The 23,258-nt window shown below is 37.8% G+C and overlaps 1 protein-coding gene across 2 annotated transcripts in view; it reads right to left on the bottom strand.

The window, feature by feature from the left end:
* The window catches only part of LOC306878681 (arf-GAP with GTPase, ANK repeat and PH domain-containing protein 1), a 206,450-nt gene that overhangs the window by 43,437 nt on the left and 139,755 nt on the right, over positions 1–23,258 (bottom strand). For both annotated transcript variants that reach the window (XM_079431163.1, XM_079431162.1), the window contains exons 10-12: positions 15,164–15,268; positions 10,674–10,839; positions 7,930–8,091 (exon numbers count right to left, since the gene is read on the bottom strand). In XM_079431163.1, coding sequence (XP_079287289.1) covers positions 7,930–8,091; positions 10,674–10,839; positions 15,164–15,268 — 433 coding nt within the window. The remainder of the gene's footprint in view (positions 1–7,929; positions 8,092–10,673; positions 10,840–15,163; positions 15,269–23,258) is intronic.

Below are 23,258 nucleotides of genomic sequence, written 5' to 3' on the forward strand. Positions count from 1 at the left end.
ATATCTTCTTGGAACATGATCTGTACTTAATATTCTAATGATTTTTGGCATAAAAGAAAAATCGAAAATTTTGACCGATACAATGTATTTTTGGCTATTGCTACAAATATACCAGCGCTACTTATATATATACTAAATATACCCGACTGGTTTTGTGGTCCAGGGTCACATATGTTTTAGCACTGTGTAGGTAATCAGCACTGTGATTGAAATAACTAATGAAATCTTTAGAATCAGTTTTGAGGTGGGGTTTGTGGGTAACTGGCACTTTTCTTGGAGGAGAAAAACATGAATATTGCAGCTTTGTTTATGCGTGCTGTGTGAAACAGGTTTAAGGGTGACAGAAAATATTGTAAATGGGCATTGAAAACCAAAACGTGGCTGTTTTGTGAAAAAGAATAAGAATTTAAAACCTAACATTTTAAAAGATGTACTGTTGAAGTCATGTGGGGTCTGTGGCTCAGCTGTGTGCAAGTAGTGTCCTGCTGCGGAAGCGGCCAGGAGCCCATTTAAGTGTTTCACAGCTTTAATTGTTATCAGGGGTAAACACAGAGTCAACTACAGGCAGGGGTCAAACAACAGGCCTAAAACTAGTCACACCATGTCACTGCAGTTCATCAGCGCATATAAAACATTGTTCCTGACAGCTGTCAGTCCAATAGTGACTTCTGTGTATGTATATGTGTACGGCCATTTCCTCCTGTGGCTGTTTAGACATGAAAGATTTAATAAAAATAGCCAAGTACGAAATTCTCTGACAACAGAAAGGTGACAGAAAGGTCCCGTCTGTCGTGCTGCTGAGAGGTTTGCGATTTGTAGCTCCGTGTAGCTTTGCTTTTCTGTTGAATCTCTATCTTACTTTCACTCTCTGTTGATAATATATAACTTAATTCCCACCATATTTCTGGTATTATCTATCAAACTAATTTGATTGTTCACTTTTTTAAAACCGCGAGTGCAGCGCATTAGCATTTGTTAGCCGGTTAGCTTGTCACTCGCGGTTCCATTCGCGCCTATTATTGTTTTCTTTTTTCTCGCTCCGTTTTTCACGAGTTCATCAAACAACAGTGGTAAGCTGTAAGATATCAAAGACTGAATCAGACAAAGTTAAGATTCCATCAGAACATCGAAACATGAGAAGCTGAGATTCCACAAAGAGAGTCTCCAAGAAACAGGATGTCATAAATCTGTCCAGATCCTAGCACCAGCTAGTCTGAAGAAAGACTAACCAGCAAGCCTCTTTCCCAAAACAGCTTTCAACATTGAGACAAAAGAACACTTATTGATAATTCCAATTCAGGAAAGAGACCGTCAAATTTGTTGCAAGTAATCAAGACTGATGGTCACATGTAAACCTGTGATAGAAAATCATGAGCTACAGACTCTCTTGGACGGGTCTCCACACATAGAAGACAGACCAAACCAAAATTCCTTTGTCTAAAAGAACATGCCTTCGTTCTCCATAGAACTACATAAAAGACTTTCATTTTCAATTTTTAATGAAACTAATCATTTCTATGCATAACTGCATATTGTGTATGTAACCCACACATTTGAATATCCTTGTTTTAATCACTCATTGTGTATGTCTTGCTTTAATAAGTATTGAATAGCTTAAGCCTTAAAGGGTAATATTCATGTTTAGTATGTATGAGTTTGGAATATCATGCTTTAAATGTTTCTTCCAATCAATTCTTTGTAAGATGCATCATAGTCTTGTTATAGAAATCATGTTCAAAAGGTATACTTTGCAAGAGCCTGTAAAGTTCGGACCTCTGACTGAACAGATAACAACGATTTATTAGTGGGATGGAGAAACAAAGCAATACCCCAAGCAAGGACAGTATCTAATTGGTCAAGATGTCCAGATGGGACGGACTGAAAGCCGAGTTTAAATACTCAGGACACCATCAAACTCTCTCTTTCTCTTGCTCTCTGACGCCCTTTGTGCTTCACTTTTGCCACCGCGTGCTGCTCTTTGAGTGTGCTCTGGCCCACATGCCAGCTGCTACCGCGATGGAAAGAAAACCAACCTAGTCTTGTTACATCCTTTTATTCTTTTACTTTAGTTTCTTGTCTTTCCGAGGAGTTTTGTGTGTTAATGTAAGTTTGCTACAAAGTCCAGCTCCGAATGCACTCGCTTCAAACTTCGACCAGACCAACTCCGCATCCTCAGCCAACGCCCAAGACCTCACTTCAAAGACTATTGAACTTCCAGCCAATCAGACACTTCGGGGAACCCCCTGTCTGCAACGACGACACAAAGGAAACCCGTAACACAGGCAATGCAAGCAAGTAACGCCTCCAAGTTCTGAATTGGTGACTTTAATATCAATCTTAGCCTCATTGAGAAACTCAAAGCGAGGGTTAAATAAGTGATTGATGGTTGCATTTCCATTCTCTTAAAATTATCCTTTCCTTACTTTCTCTCTTTCTGCAACGCGTGAATGTGTGAATGCTTGTGTTCATGTGTTAGATTAGTTTATGTCTTAGGTTTATATAAATAAAATCTTATTTATATTGAAAAGAGAAGTATCTTGTGTTTTCTGCTCACAAGTTAATGTCTTAATCTGCCGATCTAGTTACTGTGCTATTTAATAGTGTTTTCACTATATTTTGGATTTTAATATCCAGTGCAGTTTGTTATACTATGCTCGATATGCTCGTTCAGTGAATCGCCGTAACACTGATTCTGTTCAAATCCCTATAAAATCATAAATGATTCCCTTTGAGCTAAATTAAACTATTTCTTTAAATTACATATTAATATTACTTGTATTATGTTACAAACTGAATCATTCTTCAATCAAGGTGAGTAATGGCTTCTCCTGCTATTGTTGTTTGCACTGTTTGCCACATGCACAGTTTATCTCTCTCTGTCGGTACTTTACCGCGTCCAAAAGGTAAAGGGGGAGGTGTTGCCACAATTTATAGCAATATTTTCAGTATTTCTCAGAGGTCAGGTTTCAAGTATAATTTGTTCGAAGTAATGGTGCTTCATATAACGTTATCCAAAGAAACAAGTGTTAATGATAAATCCCCTGCAATGTTTGTACTGGCTACTGTATACAGGCCACCAGGGCACCATACATTTACATTTACATTTACATTTAATCATTTAGCTGACGCTTTTATCCAAAGCGACTTACAACTGCTATATATGTCAGAGGTCGCACGCCTCTGGAGCAACTAGGGGTTAAGTGTCTTGCTCAGGGACACATTGGTGTCTCACAGTGGATTCGAACCCGGGTCTCTCACACCAAAGGCATGTGTCTTATCCACTGCGCCATCACCACCCCATACAGACTTTATTAAAGAATTTGCTGATTTTCTATCTGAGGTAGTGCTGGCTGCAGATAAAGTCCTAATTGCTGGTGATTTTAATATCCATGTTGATAATGAAAGAGATTCGTTGGGATCAGCATTTATAGACATTCTAAACTCCATTGGTGTTAAACAACAAGTTTCAGGACACATTGTCCAATACTCATTGTCGAAATCATACTCTAGATTTATTACTGTCATATGTAATTAATGTCAGTGGTGTTGAAATATTGCAGCAGAGCGATGATATCTTAGATCATTATCTAGTTTCGTGTATATTCCATATAGCTAAAGCTGTAAAGCCAACTCCTTGTTACAAATTTGGTAGAACCATCACTTCTACCACAAAAGACTACTTCATAAATAATCTTCCTGACTAATCTCAATTCCTCAGCATATCCAATAGCTCAGAACAACTTGATGATGTAACAGAAACTATTGACTTTTCTAGCACTTTAGATACGGTTGCTCCTTTACACTTAAGGAAGATTAAGGAAAAGAGTCCAACACCGTGGTATAATGAGCACACTAAAGAGAGCAGCCCGGAAAATGGAGCGTAGCTGGAGAAAAACAAAATTAGAGGTATTTCGTATTGCATGGCGGGAAAGTGTCCTATCTTACAGAAAAGCATTAAAAACTGCTAGATCTGCTTACTTTACGTCTCTTTTAGAAGAAAACAAACACAACCACAAGTATTTATTTAATACAGTGGCTAAATTAACAAAAAATATAACATCAGCAGGTGCAGACATTACCCAGCAGCATAGTAGTAATTTTATGAACTTTATAAACTACTTTACTTCCAAGATCGAAACTATTAGAGATAAAATTGTAACCATGCAGTTGTCAGCCACAGTATCGCATCAGATTTATACATCATCTGAAAGCTGTCAGCCACAGTATCGCATCAGATAGTGCACTATAGATCCCCTGAGGAACAATTCCACTCATTCTCTTCTATTGGAAATGAAGAATTGTTAAATTGTTAAAATAAACTTGTTAAATCATCTAAACCAGCAACCTGTATTTTAGACACTGTTCCATCTGAGCTCCTAAAAGAGTTGCTTCCAGAAGTAATAGAGCCTGTTCTGAATATTATTAACTCATCATTGTCATTAAGATATGTCCCAAAAACCTTTAAACTGGCTGTTATTAAGCCTCTCATTAAAAAACCACAACTTGACCCCAAAGAATTAATTAATTACGGACCGATCTCGAATCTCCCTTTTCTGTCAAAGATATTAGAAAAGGTAGTATCATCACAACTATGTTCCTTCTTAGAGAAAAATGATATATGTGAGGATTTACAGTCAGGTTTTAGACCATATCATAGTACTGAGACTGCTAGGGCTGTGCGATTAATCGAAATCGAATCGCAATCGCGATTTGAGGCGTTGCGATTTGCTAATCGCAAAGCCTGCGATGTAGATGTGATATTACTCTGATCCAGAACATATGCATGACTGCCAGCCTTGAGTGACAGTCTTATTAACCAATAGAGTGAGCGCACCTCCGTTCTCCCCGATCAGCACTGCTCCAGCCAACTGCGTAAACACCCACCGTTTAAAAAGGGTCAGATCGAAAGTTACACAAATTAAAACTAAAGAAAAACGTATGTAACTTCAGCTTAGAAATGACAGACAACGAATAAAAAATGTCATTTGCAAGAGCTGTAGGCTACATGAACGTTACCTTACACATTTTATCTCCCCAACAGATTAATTTGAAATAAGTTTATGTTCGCTAATTCACACACGCAGCCTGTCTCGTAATGCTCTTTTATACTCACGGTCTCGCGCCCAGTTCTGCTCCACAAGTCTCTCACGAGTGCATCTGGCAATATTGACGAGGCCTGACGCACATGTCCACTTGCGCCTGGCTCCACGTTTAAAACAAATGTAAATTAAGTCTAACTGCTTGCTAATTTCACTTGGATGAAATTAAACATTCAGCACATTTCCCACTTGTTCTTAAAATCCCAAATACTTAAAAATGAATAAATCAGCCCGTGTAACATACTAATACTTCAATAATTGACTAAAGAAATACAGTTCTTTATTTATAAAAAAATATTGAAATTCAGTAATTCTGTAAAAGTAGTAATACCATTATAAATCTTCCCTGCAGAAAAAAACAAACAAAAAACCAGTAGAACCCCTCCCAAAACACAATAGAAAATGTAATGGATTTAAGGGTTATAATGGGAATTGTATTGGTTTTAATGTAAACTATAATGGTGTCTGCTGGTATTTGATGCATTCTATTGGTGGGATGTAATCTAGCAGGTGGCAACCAATAGAACAACAGTAATTCCAATTGGAATAATGCCCAAAAGAAAAAGGAATTTTGTAATGTTTTTTATGGAAACTGTAAGAATTTCTGTGATGTTTCTATTGATTTTTTTTTTTTTTCAGTAGGGTAACGATACTCATACTGTGCTGTGCATTATTGACAATATTGAGCTGAAGCTTGACTTTGCAAATTTAAAATCGCAAATCAAATCGCAATTGCAATATTTGTCAAAAATATCGCAATTATATATTTTCCCCAAATTGCACAGCCCTAGAGACTGCTCTCATTAGAGTTACAAATTACCTGCTTTTATCATCTGATCATGGTTGTATCTCTCTATTAGTGCTACTGGATCTTAGTGCCGCATTTGACACTATCGACCACAACATTCTTTTAAATAGACTAGAAAATTATGTTGGCATTAGAGGAAGTGCACTGGCATGGTTCAAATCGTACTTATCTGACCGCCATCAATTTGTGGCAGTAAATGAAGAGGTATCATACCAATCACAAGTGCAGTATGGAGTACCTCAAGGCTAAGTACTTGGCACCTTACTTTTCACGCTTTACATATTACCCTTGGGAGATATCATTAGGAAACTTGGTGTAAGCTTTCACTGATACGCTGATGATACCCAGCTCTATATTTCTTTGCGACCTGATGAAACTTACCAAATGGCAAAACAAACGGAATGTATAGTTGATATCAATAACTGGATGACTAGCAATTTCTTACTGCTAAATTCTGAAAAAAGAGAGGTGTTAATTATTGGACCAAAAACTTTAGCATGTAATAACCTAGATCACTGTCTAATACTTGATGGCTACTCTGTAAATTCTTCATCATCAGTTAGGAACACAGGCGTACTTCTTGATAGCAATCTTTCCTTCGAAAAACATGTTTCTAGCATTTGCAAAACTGCATTTTTTCATCTTAAAAATATATCTAAATTACGACCTATGCTCTCAATGTCAAATGCAGAAACATTAATTCATGCATTCATGACCTCGAGGCTAGATTATTGTAATGCCTTATTGGGTGGTTGCTCTGCACGTTTAATAAACAAACTCCAGCTGGTTCAAAATGCAGCAGCTAGAGTTCTTACTAGAACCAGGAAGTATGACCACATTAGCCCGGTTCTGTCAACACTGCACTGGCTCCCTATTAAACATAGTATACATTTTAAGATCTTGCTAATTACCTATAAAGCCCTGAATGGTTTGGCACCTCAGTATTTGAGTGAGCTCTTATCGCATTATAATCCTTCACGTCCGCTGCGATCTCAAAACTCTGGCTATTTCATAATACCTATAATATCAAAATCAACTGCGGGCAGGAGATCGTTTTCCTATTTAGCGCCCGAACTCTGGAACAATCTACCTAACACTGTTCGGGAAGTCAGTTTAAATCTAGATTAAAGACCAATCTCTTTAACCTGGTTTACACATAATACACTATCGCATTTTCTATAATTCAAATCCATTAAAGGATTGTTAGGCTGCATTAATTAGGTCAACCGGAACCGGGAACACTTCCCAAAACACCTGATGTACTTGTTACATTGTTAGAAGAATGGCATCTACGCTAATATTAGTCTGTTTATTTCTTATTCCGAGGTCACCGTAGCCACCCAGATCCAGACTATATCCAGATCAGATGGTGGATCAGCACCTAGAAATGACCTCTACAGCCAGGACACCTAGATGAGCCCCAGAGACTGATCCCCAGTGAAGACCCTGTCTCCAAGATGGCCATCGGGACAAGACCACGGGAACCAGATGAGTCCTTTGCACAATCTGATTCTGCTTTAGTCTAGATTTAAACTGCTGATTTTGTCTGGCCAGAGGAGAATGACACTATTTCGACAAACTATTTCCCCGTCTAAATACTGTAAAGCTGATACAAAGCCACCCAAGCTTTATATCAAGCTGATGTAAAGCTGCTTTGACACAATTTGCATTGTTAAAAGCGCTATACAATTAATATTGACTTGACTTGACATGACAGACTGATAAACATCATGCTCCAAACATTTCTCTTCTGCTAGCCGTCGACAGATGAGCCTTTGGTAATGTGGTTCTCCTGAGTGGCCATTACTTTGATAAACAGTTAAAGCAGCATTAGAGCTTGACACAAGGATCAATGAAAGGTGGAGTGGGTGTATGTGTGTGTTTACAACTATAGGATAACAAATCACTGTTTAAGGATCTGTTCTCAGTTCTGAAGAAAAACCTTCAAGACGACAACACGCATAAAACAAAACCCCCACAGCAGTTCGAGGGGCTACACGTGTTAATGTGTCCTACACTTACCCGTGCTGATTCCTGAGTTGGCGATGACTGTGGCATCACTCCATTGGTCAGCGCTGGACACAGAATATGAGCGCTGATGCATCCCATCCGGCCGACTGTTAAACGACACCAGACTGATGCCACTCGCCATCTGAGATGCAGAAGAACTGCTGGTCACAGAGGCTGTGAGAGAGACACATGAAAATTAACGCACCATTAATATACAGTAATACACCAAATTTCCTAATTTGTTCTTGTCATCTGTAATGCCGTAGTTTTTGTTTGTATTATAGTGTAAATTTAGTGTAGTTTTTTTTTTTTTTGGCAAACTCGAGTTTTATAATGGTTTATAAAAATATTTTACAATAAGTAAAATATATTGGCAATATATTGGTAATCAGCCAATATTAGAATGAGTTTTTAGCAGTATTGGTCAGTTATTTAATATTGTAGGGTCATTTCCACAATTTTTACATTTAGATTACCTTTGTAATAATAATCAAAGTTTATATTTAAAAATTATGAATAATTCAGTAAGGGGTTATTTCTGTCATGTCAATGTGTATATTGTGTCAATAAAAGCCTAAATTAAATGTGATCATATAACGTGATTGTGTCTCTTCAGAAGACTTTTATAATGTTTTTATGAACTTTTTGAAGCTAAAATTTTTGGTTACCTCGATTTTCAATGAATGGATGAGAGAACATAAAAAAAAAAAATGCATTTATATTCCAAAAATGGATGAAAATCTTATGGATTTGAAATGGCATGAAGCTAAGTAAATGATAATAATTTTTTGCATTTTGGGGTAAACTAACCCATTAAATGCAATATGTAGCAAAATATGTAGCAAAAAACAAACTGTATAAATTTTTTTATACTGTATTTTGTTGTGATGCATTAATCATATGTAGCTTTAATTTATTTAAACAAGACAGCAAGCAATTATATGATTATGATGATCAACTTACTGATATTGACCAAAATTTTTATATCAATACATCCCTAATTTTTTTACTTCCAGGTGTCATCTTCGTAATCATTGCAATGCTTGTTAATGATAATAATAATAATAAGTGTAACTACAATTCATGCACAAAGCTTCTTGATTTGTTGTCATCAAAGTGCATAAATAGTGACATCAGATTACTCGAAAGTTAATTATTATCATCACCTTGAGTCATCATTAAACTGCGGGAGAGGTTCGTCAGACTCACGTGGAAATTAAAGTGGACATCATAGGAAGTCGCATCTAATCGCACTAATAAGATTTCATCACTACAGCTCACAAAAGAACGCGGGAGGGATATGATATGACGCACACATACAAACTCAAACACAATCAACCATAAGGCTTCTCGGCTTACAAACAGAGAAAATCTAACAGATTGTCCAATAGCGGTGAACAAAATGTAAATAATGCTGAATACACAAAATACTCAATGTAGTTTAAACAAAAAAGAAAAAGAGGGTTCAGTAAATACTTCATTTTCTGGTTTTTAATATGTTGTTGCAAAAAGGTGTATCCACGGGTCTCCACTGGCCCATTGCAAACTCGACTGAATGAAATGTCACGACTCAATTTAATCTCCATTGTAGCGGATAAATCAGACGGCAGCACCTTTGGGTAAATGGCAAAAGCTGATCATACTTCAGGAGAGCCCTGATAAACTACATTTTTACATCAGTGGTCGTCTGGAGGAAAATAAACACTATGTATGAGGGCAGAAAAGGGTCTACACACACACACACACACAGCGCAAGAACAGCAGTGTGTGAAGATTTGCTATAATGGGTTCGGTGCATAATTGTAGCTCTCGCAAAAAGAGATGTTAAGACCAAAGGAATAAAAGGTGCATGTGATCACGCCGCTGACCCAGCCCTACAGTCAAATACTTGACGTACAAAAGCTTGACTGCCGTACCGCTGTGAATTATCTCTCTTTTCTCCTCTACCGCTCCCTCCTCCTTCCCTCTCTCTCCCTCTCATTAGTGCTCATTTCGGACTTGCCTGAATGGAGAACGAGCGCTGATTGCATTAATATTCATGACAATAATTAGTACATGTATTATGGGTCACTGAATATTCATGCTATTAGTTTGGTCCTCCTGGTGCTTTGTGTGTGCGTATGTGCCTGAGAAGGGTCTTTAACACTCCTTGGGGGGCTTAAGGATTGTTGATCCAATGAGTGTTACACGAATAACTAAACAATAACTTAATTGTTTAATACTCTACTAATGAAGACCGCTTCCTAGGCCTATTATATTGACATTAAGATACTTTTGTAATACATTGGTTTTCTTGGAAAACACTTGCTAAAACAATGTAAGGAAATGTTTTGTATTATTTTCAATATGTATTAACTATTATAATCAATTATTTTCATTTATACTAAATTAAATATATTTTATTATCCACTAATTTTCCAAACTACTTGTCTGAAGTATGGTCAAAGACATGTTGGAGGCTATTTTCTCAAGCCATAGGCAGGGGAACACCCTAGATGGATGGACAGTAAGTATTTAAATATTTAAAATAAATATACATATATTTTATAATTTATATTGTTAGCTAATTTTTGTTACATTACTATATTATATTAAATATAGTAATGTATATGTTTCAGTGATAGATGTCGGTATATATTTTATTATATTATATAAAATAAAAATCATTACTTATCTAATTTTTGTTGCAAATGTTCAACAAAACAAATAAGACAAGAACAGAACAAAACAAAAACAAAAAAGCATGATCACGTTACCTGGTGTCTGTCCAAGCTGCAGGTTGCTCATGTCCTTGGTCAGCCCATTGGTTTTGGGACTGGGAACCGCACATGTGGAGATGGCCCTGGGGGGCCTCTTGCCTGGAACCTTCACTGTAGTCCGAAGCAGGTCGATCTCCTTCCCATGAACATTCTGCATATAATCCTTTAGTAAAAATGACAAAAGGATTACTACAACAGCAGTGGACACTTTGGATGAAAAGTGTCAACTAAATTTATTTTGTCAGCACACAGTTAATTCTGCCCACCCTCTGGAGGTGAAGAAATCAATATTAATGTATTTGATATTCATGGTGAAGTGCACTTTGTATGCAGAAATCCAGCCTTTTAGAACACATGCAAAATCTTCCCCTGAGCTTCTTTTTCCTTTTCTGCGGATCACAGCATGCCATCGCAGCATGTGTTTGGATACTGACTGCGTTGTCTGGATTTGCGCGTGGCTTTGCTTGCGTTGATGATGAAAGTTACTCAATGCTAATAGGGATGCAATTACCAGCCGCAAGCTGTTGGCCCGCCAGTCCTGAAGGGCTCTCCTGTGGCTTGTTAAACCGTGTTGAGAGCTCTTGGCTTTGAATTGCCCTTTTGTTGGCCTCTAGTGAGAGATGGACACGTTATGCTCTTGCTGTAAATTGCTCGGTGCAGCACACATACACAGAGATTCTCAGGCCTTTGTGTTATTTGATTGGCACTCAGCTGATGTATGGCAGTTCAGGGTGGTACGATCTCGCTCTCAAAGCCTTGCCCCTGTTCATTAAGGCGAAAGACTCCACGAAGCTGCTCTATTGAAGAACATATGTTATTGCATTTCATGTAGGACATACACTCCGGGGACTGGTCCATATGTAACTCTTGATTTAAAATAAAGGACGAGCAAGCCACTTGAGGGATTTAGTTAAGGGAGTTGAGTGCTAAAATGAGAACAGTTGATGAAAAGATCATCATCTGGCCACTTCAGGGGCAGATGTGCATTTAAAATTGATGCTCTACAATGATGAATCTATCAAATCGCACCGCGCTAAAATCATAATCACGTAATGTTCTACAAAACAGTGCAAGTTTAATCAACACACAATAGTTATGTGCCTCAAAAAAAAAAAAGACTACAAAGTTGTGTCGTGGTTGTAATGGATGTGTACATGGATGAGTTATTTGAGATTTTTCCTCACTAATTAGGTTGCATCTATTGCCATCCTCTTAATCAGCTGCATTAATGTGATTTCTTTTTCACATAGTTGAGCAATTAAGAGCCCTGATTGAGTTTCATCTTATTAGCCTCCGCAAACACTCTAATTGATGCCTGTGTAGCAGACACCTGCTGATGAGAGGAACCTGTTCACAGCCAAAGGGAGGAGGGGGAGCGTATATGATGCTGCACACTTCCTTCACCCAGATGAGCTGGCTGAACTAAAATTTGTCAATGTCTCAGGAAGGCATCTAACCGAATGATGAGTTCAGGAAAAAAAAAAAAAATATATATATATATATATAAACAAATGACCATTTTTAATTTTGGGGTAAAATATCCATTTAGTAAGTAACTCAGCTATAATATATACAGTGCTGCTTGAAAGTTTGTGAACCCCTCGCAGAATCTGTGAAAATGTGAGTAATTTTTACTCTTAACAAAATAAAGAGATCACACAAAATGCATGTTATTTTTTTATTTATTACTGTCCTGAGTAAGATATTTTACATAAAAGATATTTACATTTAGTCCACAAGACAAAAAAATAGCTGACATTTTTTAAATAACCACATTCAAAAGTTTGTGAACCCTTGGTTCTTAATACTGTGTGTGGGTACCTGGATGATCCATGACTGTTTTTTTGTTTGTGATGGTTGTTCATGAGTCTCTTGTTTGTTCTGAACAGTTAAACTGAGCACTGTTCTTCAGAAAAATCCATGCATAATAAAAAAAAAAAATAATGCATCGTATTTCCTTCTGGAGCATCAGTGAATGTTTGAAACTTTTTTAATAGTTGTGTTTGAGTCCCTCAATTGTCCTCAGTGTGTAAAGATGGATCTCAAAATCATACAATCACTGCTGGAAAGGGTTCAAATATGCAAAAGATGCTGGAAAACTGAAGAATCTGCAGGACATGGAGGATTTTTCTGAAGAACATTGCTCAGTTTAACTGTTCAGAACAAACAAGAGACTCATGAACAACCATCACAAACAAAAAAACAGTCGTGGATCATCCAGGTAACCACACACAGTATTAAGAACCAAGGGTAGTGTTGGGCATCGAGAACCGGTTCCAACTTGGAACCGTTAAAAAAATAACGATGCCATTGGAATTGTTTCTAAAATTTGTTTTCGATTCCGATCATCGGTTCCAAACGCGCAAGTTTTGGTTTCCATTGTGGCCACCGTATTTCCGGAAGTGCTTGCCGCGCGCTTGTTCAGGTGCAGCTATGGAGCACGGTAAGCGGCGCTCAAAAGTGTGGCTTTATTTCACACTAAAAAAGCCTGGGTCGCACAGTGCAACACATGTGACAAAATGATATCTTGCACGGGAGGATGCACTACGAATATGACGAAACACCTACGCCTGTATGATGTACAAATTAAGGAGTGTAGCGTGTTTGACGTGCTGCGCAGGTCCACTGTCTCGTCCTCCTTGGGCAACCCTGCGCTAACCCAACTTTAGTAACGTTACCTCGTCACAACAATCAGGTAAGTGACAACAATAAAGCGCTTGACCAAATTTGGTGAACAACAACGTTACTGAAATATTTTTTTTTCCTTCGTAGATGAATGTAGCGTTATGCAAATTGCCCACGCTAGTAGCAGTCCTAATATTACTGCTGCTAATGCTAAACCGGTGGAGACTCGTTGTGAAACTCCATTCACATTGGCAGCAAAGCAGGGGAAAATGCCAGCGGAGAAAGTGGAAGAGTGCCACAGAAAAGTTACCGCATATGTGGTAATTTTCTCCTACATGGGCTGCAGCTCCTAAAACTAAAACTCATATTGAAGCAAAATAAAATTATCCTCTTTGAAATCAAATGAGCCTGTGACATGTTTTGACTCCAGCCCACAAAGAATCGGAATTGAGAATCGAAAAAAGAACCGAAATCGAAAGGAAGAATCGGAATCGGAATCAGAATCGTTCAAATCAAAACGATGCCCAACCCTAACCAAGGGTTCCCAAACTTTTGAATGGGGTTATTTTAAAAATTTCAGCTATTTTTTTGTCTTGTGGACTAAATGTAAACATCTTTTATGTAAAATATCTTACTCAGGACAGTACTAAATAAAAAATAACATGCATTTTGTATGATCTCTCTTATTGTGTTAGAATTACTCACATTTTCAAAGATTCTGCAAGGGGTTCACAAACTTTCAAGCAGCACTGTAGCACAGCAGCAACAACAATTTAGACTTTTATTATACTGGTCTATATCTTATTTATACCAATAAGCTCATTAAGGCCTATACTAAAATCATTGATGACTGATGATGGTTATATACATACTTGGTTCAATCGAAAAAACATTTAAAATTTTAAGTCAAAATCTGTAACAAACATAAAAAGTTACCATTTCATTGTTTAGTAAAGTTAAGATGTAACTCTTAGTATTTTTAACGTGGCATTTACATCAAATAAACTATTTTTGCTTTCATAATGGGAAAAATAGAACATACACTGTGGTCTTGGAATTTGCTTGAAATATCCCTTGAATTATTCCACTGGACATCAAGTACACTTGGAATTTCTTGTTTCCAAGTCTATCTCGCTCTTTATTTTCTTCACTTGTCTTCACTTCTAATCACTTCTAGCATCCTGTATTTTACCTTCTTACCTGTCAGAATTCAAAGTTAGTAAATGAAGAAAAAAAATCTGATTACATGCCCTCACTACTACGTGTTTTGTGTGGTGAATTATTGGCAGTAGAGAGCATGAAAAATAACATAGTTCAAAGTTTCTATCTTGTTCATTTAAACCATAAAACTAACTTGTTCTTGTTCAAAGGGCAAGGTCTGACTACTTGCTATCCATGTCTTCATCCATTCATTCTATACAGTATCTTTCATCTGCATTTGCGATGCGGTGTTTGCCAAACCACTTCAGGATTGGTTAGCGCTAAATATGGTCTAAATATGAGAGGGAAAACAACCAATAAAAGACGGCCATTTCCATTGGTGTGTGGGCAAACAGGTCGTCCGAGTTGGTGATTATGACAAGCCATTACAGCGTTATATTACACTCAACAGCGTCAGCCGCGTGCAAACAGATGAGTTGGTAATTAAGGACAAGATAGTGTTATCAGACACCATGCTTACTGAGGCGGACACAATAATTCGTTAAACGTCAGTGAAAAGGACATTAAAAAAACCTGGATGTTACAGTGACGGGTGAACTGAGAATAATAACAACATTAACAGGGCAAGACCAATAAGGTGAAGAGAAAGGCAAATACAATACACATGTACTGGCGGTGTGTGTGTGTGTATTGGTACTCACATGCAGACTAGGATGATATGTGAGGACTCCGTTGTCACAAAGCGTGACATATTTCTTCTTCCACTCTTTGTTCAGTGATTTGCCGCTTCTTTTCAACAACATGCCCTGATACACAAAAACAGAAATACAAAGTTTAATTCTCATTACTGATTATTAACAGTATTCATTTATTAATTTCTCTCATATAATAATTATTGTGAACAACATAGCATCCTGGTCTGAAAAATACGTATAAATTGCTTTATAGTGTGAAAGAGGGCTAAAACTCTCTATGGTTCATAAATTATCACCTAATTTTCACACTTACAAACAAAACACTCAGTTATTTTGTACTCAAGTGGACAGACAGTTTATTTGCACACTCTGAGGAGAGCGAGAAAAAAAAAAACGCACTGTGAGCTACACATGAAAATTCCCCTTGGAGTGTTAGCGAGCACATTAGCACTATGACACGAGCACTAACCTTCCTCTCCTACGCACATCAGTGGCGGCTGACTGCCCGTTTAAGGGTCCGGCCGCCCACACCTCATTCCAGCCAAATTCATTAGGCAAGAAGGGAATAAAACTGTCCGCTGATTAGCAATTACGCTGCTGCAGCGGCGTGTCACTTCGCTGGACTTGTTAAACATTAAGGCGCAGACAGGACGGATAATAATAGATTTCTTGCTCTGGCTGCCACGGAGCGTGTAACATCAGAGCCGACAACTTTCTGTCACTCGCTGCCTATTTCTCTTCTTGTTTTTCTTTCAGTCACTCCACAGCCTGAATTTTCATAAAAAAATGCCACGATCCCTAACTGTCACACACCGTTAAACTGGCCTAATTATGTGGTAATTGGTATCTAAACACAGTCTGAAGGAAAAAACCAGGGTGAAATGATGTACCGAAAGGAGTGACAGTGAAGTACATTTGAAAATTTAGTTTGCAGTGGCTAAAAATATGTAAATAATAAACCTCGTCAATGTCAATCTTTAAAATATATATTTTTTTTCACAGCATATATTAGAAATTGAAATGCACATTTTTTGGATGTAATATAAATTTTAAAAAGAACATTTAATAATAAATATATTTATAAACACACACACACACATATACAAGTCAACGCCAGACTTCTTTCTCCTAAAGCATTTAAAATAGAAGAAAAGAAAAAGGAAGAAAAGCATTGTCACGACTTTCGTTACATTGTGACAGCAAAATATAGTAGTAATATATTTGTATGTCATTTTAATCATATATTTTAACATTATACTATAAATATGATTTTCTATTATCTTATTTAGTGAAGATTAAAAGAGGTTTTAACACCATAGATTTGGATGCAATGGGATTTGGGGTAACACTTTACAATAGTGTCATTTGTTAACATTAGTTAATGTATTAACTAACATGAACAAACTATGAACAATGCATTTATTACACTAGTTATTAATCTTTGTTCATGTTAGTTAAAGATACAGTTGTTCGTTGTTTATTCATGTTAGTTCACAGTGCATTAACTAATGTTAACAAACACAACTTGTGATTTTAATAATGCATTAGTACATGCTGAAATTAACATTAACTAAGATTAATAAATGCTGTAGAAGTATTGTTCATTCTTAGTTCATGTTTACTAATGATGTTAACTAATGAACCTTATTGTAAAGTGTCACCCGATTTGGAATAAAATAAAATAAAGGTTTTATTTTATTTTAAAAAGTTTGTAAGCTTAAGAATAATAAATACTATCAAAAGACGAAAAAAAAAAAAAACTCTGCGCAGGTTGGAAGAGAATCTGATTTTTTTTTGTAGTGTCGTATTTGATGCTTGAAAGTTGCGCTTGATTTTTGTGGAAAGCCACTTTAAAAGAAAACAAAAAAAAACTGAAGAGCACCAAATGACAATAACAACATTTTGCTGTTACATTGCATGTGTCCCTCAGAGCCTCTCGACTCAGTGTAAAACATTTTATTTAGAAACCTAAATTAAATAAAAAAAACAATAAAAAAAATAAAAAAACACCGTTCATATAGTTTTGATCATGTGCTCTAGTATGATTTTTACATTATTTTATTTCATATATGTTGTGGAACTGTTCTGAGATCAGCCTGGCCCCGGGTGACACATACTATATATGTTTGCTCTAAGATCAGCTGGGCTGTAGGTAATGAGGCCTGTAACTGTTCTGAGATCAGTCTGGCCCTGGGTGATGGAGATATATGTGTGGGCGGATGTTCCCTTAGGTCAGTCTGCACGTCTGTACACCCTAAACCCAGTGTTCAAGACAAGAGAAGAGCACTTCCTGGGTGAAATAACAACAGCCTCTCCTGCTGAGTGGTAAACAAAAGTTGACGAGCTTTTTAATTTCCTAACGCTAGCGGCCCATCTGTCACATAGGGTGAATATCCATTACTTCATTAACTAAGACTGAGATGTTCGTGTGTGTGTGTGTGTGTGTGTGAGAGAGAGAGAGGCTCAGGAAAAAAAAAAGAACAAAAATTAAATAGGGGAAAAGAAAGAGAGAAAGAAAGGGATGGACAGATTGAGAGAGAAAAAAGGAAGATGATCTTTTAATGACGGTGTAAGTGTGGGATCTCTCCAGGCATGTTGTGTTGGGCAGGTAGCTGCCTCGCCTGCTTTGGATCTAGGTATATTAATTTTGCACATCCATCGGGAAGAAGACAAGCGATCATTCAGCAAGAGAGGTTAATTGAACATCACGTCACTTCTCTGATGGGAGTAATCGCTCATTATTTAAGGCCCAGGCCGGTGACACCCTGCTTGCCTCTATTTTACCCTCCCCTGGTTGACAACCTAAAGGTCTTGTAATGTTGCAAACAGGGGCCAAAAAAATAAATCTTACACCGACATAACTACAGCACCTGTGGACTTTAGTGGAACATCAATAATACAAATCATCCAATAAAGTGCAACACTAAAGAGCACAAACAAATAACTAGATAAGAAAAGCTTGCCAAAGCCTTGTCTGAAAGTTTAAAATAACAAACCTTTGAAGTTTGAAGGTTAAAAAAAAAAGCACCAGACGGACCAAAAACTGTCTAACCATATTAGATTACTTCAGACTGCTAAAAAACTACATAAAAACTATTGGACCTTTAAAAAACATTAGCAATCATCCACCATGTTTTAGCATGTTGCTAGAATAATGTTAGCCTGTTCTATCTCATTGTTAGTATGTTTTAATACGCTGCTAGCATGTTCCTAGTGTGTTGCTAGCATGTTTAGCACATTTCTCGCATATTAAACAAGTTGTTAGCATGTTTTAACATTTCGCTAGCAGGATTAAACATATTGCTAACAAACAGCCTGTTTTGCTATGTTGTAACATTGTTAACATGTTTCTAGCTTGTTTTAGCATGTTGCTAACATGATTTTAATTTGACTAGAATGGTTTAGTAAATTGCTAGCATGTTTTAACATGTTGCTAGCATATTTCTAATTTGTTTTACTAGCATGGCTGAGTATTATGTTTTAACATGTTTGCCTGCATGACTAACATGTTTTAGAACATTACTACCCTTACAAAAATGAACCATGGTTTTATAGCAAATTAAACCAAAAAACATGGATACTACAGGTAAACCATGGTAACTACAAAATAATATGGTTTTTCTACACTAACCATAGTTTAACCATGGTATTTGTAGTAAATCGTCTCGGGTTACTCGCGTAACCCTTGTACTCTGAATGGGGAATGAGACGCTGCGTAAGCTAAGACGCTTTGGGAAACGCCCCTGGGCGTGCCGATTGTCTGAAGCCCTTATAGAATTTGCTAGTAACCATGTGATTATTTGAGTCTTGGTGTTTAGCCCACGCGGTGGACCGAGTTAGCTGCCCTATTGGGTCAGTGCTGGAGTTCCTGCAAGAGAAACTTGCGGCAGGGGCAGCTGCTACCAGCTTAAGGGTTTATGTTGCGGCCATTGCCGCTTGGAGAGAGCTGGATGAGGTTCCCCTGGGGAGACATCGGATGGTCTATGCGTGGTGTCCGGTGTCTGAGACCAGTACACCCCATTGAATTTCCTTCTTGGGACTTATCTGTCGTCCTTGAGGGTCTAATGGTAGCCCCATTTGAGCCCTTAGAGTCAACTCCAGAACGGATTCTGACTCTCAAGGTTACTCTTTTGTTGGCGCTAATGTCTTTAAAAAGAGTTGGGGACTTGCAAGCTCTCTCTGTCAGCGAGATGTGTATGGACTTCGCCCCGGGTCTGGTCAAGGTGACCTTACGGCCAAGGCCTGGCTATGTTCCCAAGGTTTTATCAGCATCGTTTCACTCTCAGGTGGTCACACTTCACTCTTTCCATCCTCCTCCCTTTGCTTCAGGCGAGGATGAAAGGCTTCACATGCTCTGTCCTGTCCGAGCTTTGAAGATCTATGTGGACCGCTCCAGCCATTGGAGGAAATCTCCCCAGTTGTTGGTATGTTTTGCTGCTGGATGCCGTGGGCTTGCCACATCGAAGCACAGAATTTCTCACTGGGTGAGGGACACCATTTCACTGGCTTATGAGGTGCGTGGTCTTTCTTCACCTCTCAGCATTCAGCGCATTCTACTAGGAGCGTGGCTTCCTCTCAAGCTCTTTTTAGAGGGGTCCCCCTAGAGGATATTTGTGTAGCAGCAGGATGGTCCTCTCTGCACACTTTTATCAGGTTCTATAACTTGGATCTTGACACTGCTCCGGGTTCCCAGATTTTATCTGCTTGAGCCAGCCATGTATGCTGTCTGGTTTGTAAACAGGCCAGATAGGGCAGCATTTTTAGCTTGGCGTGTTTGGTATATCGTTCCCAAAGCATCTTAGCTTACGCAGCATTGAGTGAACCTATGAAAGAGAACGTCTCGGGTTACTCGTTCTCTGTTCTCTGAATAGGAAACGAGACGCTGCGTTTGCTGCCAAGCTCCTCACGAAATCTGAGGAGCAGATGGTGCGTTCGCCAGTATAAGGAGGCGACGTAAGAACGTCGAAGACGGCATCCGCGCCATCAGCCAATGAATTGGCGTGATTCTATAAGGGCTTCAGACAATCGGCACGCCCAGGGCTGTTTCTCAAAGCGTCTTAGCTTATGCAGCGTTGAGTGAACCTTTGAAAGAGAACTGTGGTTATACAAATGTTAATCAATTCGCCAAAAAACATGGTTACTACACATTTATTATAATAAAACCATGGTTAATTTTCGTAAAAGTAGCACATCCTATGCTAGTCGCTAAACTTTGATAGAAAGATTTTGATAGAAAGATTTTTATTTATTGAATTTTTTTTTTTTTTAAGTTTTGATCAACAGATTTGTGAAAATCGTAATTCCGATCAGTCCAAGTTGGGCTGTCATAACTTTAACACTTTAGGCCACATTAATTTGACGAATTTTAGACTCAGAACAGGAAGCATTAGAGAAAATAGTAGATCAGCATATGGCGGCTTTGTCAAGTCAACATAGCAAAGGCAGAAAATGTATATTCTAATTTTTTTCTGGAAGAAAAGAGCCAGAACAGGGTAAGCGTCAATTACAAATAAACTTCACGAACAAACAAAAGCCTCTAATCTGTGCACTCTTCCATTAAAAGATGTGCCGATGTGCTCTTATCAGTGCGCTATCCTCTTCTTTCAGCTCTTCTCATTTCTTCCATTCTTCTACAACAAAAGGAGAGGTTAACCAGGAGATGAATGCGGACTGTGGCATGGGTGTGGACAGAGTCAGTATGGTGGACAGGATCCTTCTTCTATGAGCCCGCACCGGACAGCCGCTTAACAAAAGGTTGGGTGTTTGCCCACGCTGGCCTTATTGTTCTTGGGCGCTCCAGAGAGAAGGGTGCTAAATTAAGTGTGTCATCCCAACACTGGCTCGCCTCCGGCCCTGTCACTGTGAGTGACTGTGTACGTGTGTGTGTGTACGAGGGAAGTGGGGCCACGTGAGTGACATGGCGTGAAAGCTGGAGGTCTTATATCTCTACGGCCATCTGATCTGGCCGGTACAGGCAGTGAGAGGACACCCCCCACCCCCAAAAAGACATTTATCATTTAACGACAGGCAGCTCTAGCACACATTCTCTCACGCTGACAAACACACCTGAATCAGGCCAGAAATTAGAAAACATCACTAAATAAACATTAGTGTAGAATTATCTGTGTTTTCTAGCACTGGGGTACTTAAACGAATTACAGAGGTACTTGGAAAGATTTTGCTTTGTTAAAGCTATATAACATATATATAATGATATCACTTTATGACAAAATAATGTTGTTTAGACTGTAAAACATTATATGGTGCAACTCCTGAAAATGTAATGATATTTAAGAAAACTAACACTTTCAATCTTAAAAAAAAATATTTAAAACTTTTACGTTCTCTCAAGGTGTACAGAAATATATTATTACCTTTTTACTTGATGGCTACAGGAATAGTATAAAAGTTTTTTTCAAATCATATGAAACCAACATGATTTCAAAGATAACATTTCTAAGAACCTGGCACATTCATTTACAAATGGATTTTCAAAAGATTTTTCTAGTTTGGTGTTAAAGCAGGTTTCTTGAGAAATACAAATGTACTAAGACGAAACAGGATGGAAATTATTCTGCTCGCTAATATAAACTATATTTTTAAAAGAAATATAGTATATCTATTCTGTATAGAGAATATATTGAGTGGAAGAAGGATTGTGAATGTGAGGAACACATTGTATCATGCAGATTATAATCTCTACTTTCGAGTTTTTGTCTGACAATGAAAGCTGAAGAGAGTTATTTTCTCAAATCGATGTCTTCGTAACTACACATCTGGCCATGTTAAATAATGCTCAGGAGCCCAAGTTTGATGAACAGACAGTAAAGATGGTAATGTGAGGTTCATCGTGCCTCTCAGTTTTAAACAATAACACATCAAGGTCATCAAGAAGCTTAATGAGTGGTTTCAACACTCCCCTGAAAGCTTAAACCAATTGAAGCCAATGGATACTGGCAACAAGAGATTAGCCAAATCTAAACAGAGAGTCCTGATTGATGTTTGTGTATTTGGTTAAATTATTTTCAAGTTAAAATTATACAGGGAAAGAAAAAAAAAAATCTAATTTGCGGGAGGTTAGTGTGCATGACAAAAATGCCATCTTGGCCAAAATGGCTCGGAGCAGCGACAACCTTTCCTTGGGAAATTATATTTTTCCAATCCCACAGAAGGCGGATCATGTCACACTCGTTAAAGGCTTGATAGCAGGTCTTTAATATTCACCGTCTTAATTAGGGCTGCAGTTAATTTCATTAAATTCTTTCGGTGCTAAATGAAGCAGATTATGAGACATCTTTTATTGCGAAGCGTGAAATTACAGCCTGCCCGCTGCCAATGGCAGGGCCAAGCTAATGAATTACAGGGTAAATAACACCCGAATTAACCATCCAATTTAACTCCTTACAAAGCACCCCTGCTCCGAGGGGGCAGAACTTCGTCAAACGTGCACAGCTCAGTGCTCATCTACGCACCAGAACATGCAATTACACCCATGATACTAATTTCCCTTTATGATGAGGAGAGATGTTTCAGTGCCATTGTATTTCTTAAACGGAAATTTTAAGAGAGCAATGCACAGTAAAACGTAATGTGTTAACAGTTTCACTTTGCACCACCAAACATGCAAAAAGGTCAAAATGTTTATTCTTGAGCTTTGAGAACACATCGGCAATAATTGTAGCTATGGCCAGCAAAATAAAAAAATAAAAACTATAGTTGTTATTCAAAACTGGTTCTTCTTTTTTAAATATTTGAACCAAGTGCTTTTCGACACGAAACAGCAATCAGTAATTCCTGAACAAATGACCATTTTGTTCTTTCAAGAGAATCAAAAACAAACAGCACAACCAGTGTAGTCTGCTTCCCGAATGAAATAACCAATTCCTAACTGACTCTATGAGCAGATTCTTTTCAATGAATCAAAAACATACTGAACAACCACTGTTGTCCGATTCCTGAACAAATTACTTCTATGATCCAGTTCTTTTCAGTGAATCAAACAACACACTACACTTACTATACCTACTTTGCATTAATTAAATCAAGATACTGACTGATGTGCAGTTAAAGACACATTATTGTTTCGTCAGTAATATTTTAT

The sequence above is a fragment of the Barbus barbus genome (assembly GCF_936440315.1).
Source record: "Barbus barbus genome assembly, chromosome: 13".
Lineage (NCBI taxonomy): Eukaryota > Metazoa > Chordata > Actinopteri > Cypriniformes > Cyprinidae > Barbus > Barbus barbus.